Below are 6,086 nucleotides of genomic sequence, written 5' to 3'. Positions count from 1 at the left end.
ATAGTGACCCCCACAGTGGTCTCAGTACTAACAGTGACTTCCATAGTGGCCTCAGTGGTAATACTATTACTACTGGGGCTGATAAAGGGAACACTATTGCTAATAGTGTCCCCTATACAGACCCCAGTAGTAACAGTGAACCCCACAATAGCTCCAGTACTACCGGTAATAGAATCTCCCCTGAAACCCACATACTTACTCTCCTCCTGGTCTTCCAAGCACCGCTGCTCTTCATCACAGCGCTGTTGCGGGCAAAAGTGTGTGCACCCGCAGCAGCGCCTCCTTCCCCTGACCTCTTCTCCTGCGGTACTAAGGAGAAGAGGTCAGGGGGGAGGGAAGGAAGAAAGATCCCGCATGCACACACTGCCGTCACAGTGTGCATCTGGCCACAGTGGCACAAAGTGATATCAGCCAGGGAGCTGCAACAACCTGGCTGGTAATCACCTTCTTAGTGACCAGACATCCTGAAAGCTGCACAAAAGTGGGACAAATGGCTGTCCCGCTGGGGTACCGGCGGAAAGCAGGACACAGGGCCCCAAAGCGAAACTGTCCCACCTAAATCAGGACGTCTGGTAATCCTTCCCCTATAATGCAACAGGATGCAAAATGTAGGTCCTGTGGATGGCACAGGCTCAGGGGTGAGCCTGCACCATCCCGCAGTGATAACCGGTCTTCTGCTGCAACAGCAGGAATCAATGTGAACATCGATCCTCGCACTTAACCCTTTACATACCAGGATCAATGTACATTGCAGCTTGTAAAGTGTTCAAATGGGAGCGCGTTGCCTTTGTGATTCCGCAATATAATCATTGAGTGTTTATGGGTTGCCATAGCAATCGGAAGCCATACAGTGATGTCTGAGCCTGCCGTGGTTTGTGATCACTATTGTGAGTGATAATAAATTGCATTACAGAAGTACTGCAGTGCATTAGCTTTCATGGTTCTCTACAGAGACATAAAAAATGTGTTAAAAAAAATAAGTAAACAAAAAGTAAAATAACAAGAAAAACCCTTTTCTGCGCATTTCCCCTATTTATGTAACAACTTATACAATAAACTAAACCTAATATTTATGCTGAACTTCAAAAAGCGTAAAAAAAAACTAAAAAACTGAGATAAAATACTTTGGTTCATTTTGCCTCCCAAAAAACATGCTGAGGGCGGCTTCAGGCGACCGTATATCGTCCGGGTTTTCACAACCAGCCAATATACGGTGTCCCTCTCTGCAGGGGGAGGAAGCCGGAAGAGCTGGGAGCAGTGCACTGAGCTCTCGCCCCCTCTCCTCCCCTTGCCACTAGTTGCAATGGAAGGGGGCGGAGACAAGTTCTGGAATTTAGCTCCGCCTTAATGTATAAATGGAAAATTTGAAAAAAGTAGTAATTTTGTTTGCAACACACAAAAAAAAACAAGTTATATCGACGAAAAAATTAAAAAGTTACGGCCTTTGAAAAGTGAACATGAACACTGCCAAAAAAAAAATCAGTTCTTATGGCCAAAATAGGCCATGTCACTAAGGGGTTAATAAATCCTCCACATTAACAGATTACTCTGTGGATTAGGAGGAAGAATGAGGAAATTTAGTACATCCCCTCATCCAGCAGTCAGGAGGAGGTGACAGAACAGCAGACAGGAAATACCTGACAGCCAAACTACTAAATCCCGAATCCCTGATGACAGTCACTGCAGCCCCTTCCTCCCTCCACCAATCAGAGTGCAGCTCCCCGTCACGGGTTGCTCTCCCATTGGCTGGCTATATTAGGAACGCGCAGAGGGTTTAAATAGCCGGAGCGCCATGTGGATATTTAAAGGGACTGTGAGCCGCGCGGCTTGTATCCAGCTGCACTGCAGTCGATGAGGGTATCGCCCCCCGACCGCTGTCTGATCGCGCTGTGCTGCCTGGCAAGCTCACCGGTGACAGCTCCGACAGTGCTGCTCCTCCTGCAGGGTGCTAAGCCACCATCAGAGCCACAGAAAGTGACAGGCAGCTGCCAGCAGCAGAAAAGTGGCCATGGAATCGATCAGGAAGAAGCTGGTGGTGATCGGAGACTCGATGTGCGGTAAAACCTGCCTGCTGTATGTCTTCTGTAAAAAGGAGTTCCCCGATGACTACAGGCTTCGTATCTTTAGTTATCAAAGCTTCTCATTACTAGATGGCAAAACAGTGGAGCTGGAAATGTTGGATACATATGGGCGAGAGGACTATGACAGATTGCGGCCAGTTTGCTATCCGGGTACTGATGTGTTCCTTATGTGCTTCTCTGTGGACAACCCGGTCTCTCTGGAGAACATCCATGAGAAGTGGGTGCCCGAGGTGAAGAACTTCTGCCCCAATGTGCCCTTTATTCTGGTGGCCAACAAGAAGGACTTAAGGAATGATGAGCATATCTGTAATGAACTGGCAGAGATGGAGCAGAAGCTGTTGTGGACTGAAGTCGGACGAGAAATGGCTACCCATATATCTGCTTATGAATATATGGAGTGCTCCGCTAAAACCAACGATGGTGTGAGAGAAGTGTTTGAAACAGCCACTAGAGCGGCGCTCCAGAAGAGGCACGGGCCAAGCGGGAAGACCAGGAGCTGCTGCAAGCTGCTCTGATACCCTGGGGTAGTGAACTTGAGACTCTATACACTGCTCACTGGTGCCCTCTTGAGGAGGGTCATCTGGCTCTGGTAAGGAGGGGGTATTAATCTTTGGTTGTGACTATCATACTGTGAGGGTCCTCACAGGACCACATACAGCGGTCAGGAGGAGGTGACAGAACAGCATAAAGGAAATGCATGCCAAAAAACTGGATCCAAAGTCCCTGATGAAGGTAACTGCAGTCCTTTCCTCCCCTCCACCAATCGGAGTGCAGCTCCCCACTTCAGCGGCTTCTCCTGCTGGCTGGCTATATTAGGAAAATGCAGAGGGTTTAAATAGGTGGAGCGCCATGGAGATGCTGCACTGCAGTCACCGAGGGCATCGCCGAGCCCCGACCACCTATGGATTTCTTTGCAATGCAGAATTGTCTTCAGTATTTCCTTGGGATGTACATCTTGTGTCCTGTATGACCTCTATCACCGTGATCTGATGTATACACCACTTTAGGGGCTTGGCGCACTATAGCCCCCAACCCGTAATGTGAGACATTGCCTCGGTGGCCTTAACTCAGGGTGGTGGTTTCTCTACCCAACAATTTACCTTATACCTTGATCTGTATGCTATTAGCTAGTATACCGTTCCCCCGCCCCCTCCCTTTGCTGGCTGGCTCCCATAGGAATCTAAGGGAGCCGCCGGTGCTGTGTCATCAAAAGATAGGACATGTCCAATGTTTGGATGGAGAGAAATCTTTGCTTAAAAAAATCTTTTGACATGCAATTTTTAAAAAGTTTTTTTTCTTTTGCTGCTTCAAAAAATTGTTCACCTGAAAGAACCTATAACAAAAGCAGAGTCAAAAAGATGCTCATGCGAGAGAGCCCTTAAGGCCTCTTTCACATGGGCTATAAAATCACACGATTTTGTAGCGATGCAACATAGCTACAAATCGCATGTATGTGAAGCTCGTGTGAAAAAGGCCTAAGATCACTGTTTATTGTCTTTATTCTTTTGCACTTTCTTAATACATGCCTGAATGCTCCAGACCAGCAAACTGCCAAAATGTCTGCTTTTATAGAGGTGGTCACACTTGCTACTGATCAATTAAACAAGAGGTGTTATTTGATTAACAGCACCTTGCTGCTACTTACTGTTTTAATTCCTATGGAAGCAGTAAGGGTGTATTTTAATATTTCACACACTGCTTCTGCATTTTGTCCTAGTTTTTGTTAAATAATGACACCGTATAATGTGTCATGTGTTGTTAATGTGAGGTTGTATTTGCCTAATTTTGTGACCTAAGTCCGAATGCAGACGGCTGAGTCGGATTCCGATGTGAGATTCTCGCAGCGGGATGCGACCCTGTTCCCCTGCAGTTTCCTCCGGCTAACCTGTCTGGTGTCTTCATTCTGCACTGTGGATCCGATCCGGCCGTCTGCAGGCGGCCTAAGGCTTAGAGTTTTTTTTATATTCTGATATGCAAAAACCGTAGACTTCAAAGAGGATATACTTCGCTTGTCTCATGACAGTATATGTATAGTCTATACAAGACACTGTACTTTATGTGCTGATGCTCTGTGCCTTATATAGATTAGATTTTGAATTTTTTTGTAGCCTTTTCAGTTTGTTTTTCTATGAAAATCTCTTTTGCACACTTTTACCCTCATGCTCTTGACTTACTGTTTTGGACTGGCCGAGTCAATGTCCTGGCTTGCATTCCATTGAGATACTGTGCAAGACCTTAAACAGGCAGTACATGCTTGAAAACCCTGTTATATATCCAAAATAAAACAATTCTGCCAGGTATTGATTTTTCACACGGGTGATGGAGATTTTGAATAAATCCTCATTTTGTGATTAGGCAAACTTTTTGAAAAGTTCGTTTTGGCAGGTTTGCCAAACTTTTGCAAAAAGTTTGCTTCGGACATGTATAAACTCCATAAAATATTGTTATATGAGGCTTTTGTGGTTCTTAGACAGTGTTATACACCACTGTGCAGGACTTGTGTTGAAAGGCTAAAGGCTTAGGAGTCTGGCTGCAAAAGCTCAGCTCGAGTCCTACCCCACACCTGTACCCATACCGAAACCGTGTTGCATACAGCTGCAGAACAAATTTACATATGTGATCTACTTCATGGTGGTAGGGCCAGTTGTGTGCGATGGCCACCTCAGGCCATTACACCACCAATGGGACAGTGTGCCGCTCCACAGCAAAGGTAAGATTAAGGTGCTCATGCCTAGGTCTCCATACACAAACACGGCTGTTGTCAGGGCCTAAACTAAACCTGGATTCATTACTAAAGACAAACAAGTTCGACTTCATAGCAGTCCAGTTTCGTTGCTCACAACACCACTGTAAATGGAGGTGATGGTTGGTGGGTGTCAAAGACCGTACATGTAATGGGTTTCTTGGAGACCAAATATCCTTCAGCCAAGCGCCTGGAAATGGTTCCGACAGACACAGGGGCTGTAAAGATGGTGCAACCTGTCTCTGGACAGTTGGAGTGGCTCAAGTTGTCATCCAATCAGATGATCCTCTCTACTGGTGGTCTGTTAAGGACATCCTGAGCCCGGTCGCCTTATGTGCCCTTAGCTATACACTGGTCCCAACACCTCCTAACAGTCTGGCCAGAACGGCCCAGGTGTTGGCAATTTGTTGATATGACCATGAAGCTTCTCACATCCCAATAGTGCGTCCTTCTCAGACTCTGGTAACTGGGTGAAATCTCTTCTCTGCGTCGTAGAGGCGTCTAGTGGTCAACAAGGTCTACACAAGTGGAAGAAGAGGTCACTACACACAATAGAGCCTTTTATAGGCCATGGGGGGGTAGCAGTTTTACAGCCTCAGGTGACAAGACCGTTCATCTAAGCATTTGCATATCTGCCTGAGATGTAACTGTATGTTGAGTTTTGCAGCAAAACAACAACTCCTTCTAGGTGCTTGATTTTTTTTTTATGTGGGGCGAGTTGCATGATGCTTTATATGACTTTTGATTGCGTTCTATTCTGGTAATTCTGAGGAGAGATATACAGATTTAGCTATTTTCACCATAAATTTAATTTCCTTTCATGGCGTGCAGGTTCAATATTATACTTTTCTACATGGATCATTACAAATGCGGCAATACCAAAGCTGTGGTGATTTTATTTTTTTTTTTTACATACTAAGGCTGGGTTCACACAGGGTGGAATTTCCATGGAATTTCCATATGGACCCTCCGCACGGATATTCTGCTGCATTTACAGTAGCAGTAAAGTGGATGAGATTTTGAAAATCTTGTCCAAAAGCCGCGAAATACACCCCCACGAAACCTGTGCTGAAAAGTTGTTGCGGTGCGGAATTCTAATTCGCAACATGTCAATTATATCGCCGTCTCCGCTGCGGAACTTGCCCCCTCTTGATGAGGGGGTGAATTCTGCACAGGAATTCACGATGAAACGCCATGATATTAACCCTTTCCAATCCACTGTCTGACGTCTGAAGACATTATGATTCAAGGCTGTACAGCTC

The 6,086-nt window shown here is 45.8% G+C and overlaps 1 protein-coding gene across 1 annotated transcript; it reads left to right on the top strand.

The window, feature by feature from the left end:
• Positions 1-1,761: 1,761 nt before the first annotated feature.
• On the top strand, positions 1,762-4,435 carry LOC136621379 (rho-related GTP-binding protein RhoB-like). The gene has a single exon (XM_066596849.1). The coding sequence runs from the start codon at positions 2,009-2,011 to the stop codon at positions 2,594-2,596; it is 588 nt and encodes a 195-aa protein (XP_066452946.1). The 5' UTR covers positions 1,762-2,008; the 3' UTR covers positions 2,597-4,435.
• The last annotated feature ends 1,651 nt before the right edge of the window (positions 4,436-6,086 follow it).

This window comes from Eleutherodactylus coqui, chromosome 1, assembly GCF_035609145.1.
Source record: "Eleutherodactylus coqui strain aEleCoq1 chromosome 1, aEleCoq1.hap1, whole genome shotgun sequence".
Lineage (NCBI taxonomy): Eukaryota > Metazoa > Chordata > Amphibia > Anura > Eleutherodactylidae > Eleutherodactylus > Eleutherodactylus coqui.
The sequence above is the reverse complement of the archived record's forward strand: the minus strand, read 5'-3'. Positions and strand labels throughout refer to the sequence as shown.

Bases quoted from the DNA above. Each gene is read 5' to 3' on its own strand.
- LOC136621379 (XM_066596849.1), top strand. From the start codon at position 2,009: ATGGAATCGATCAGGAAGAAGCTGGTGGTGATCGGAGACTCGATGTGC.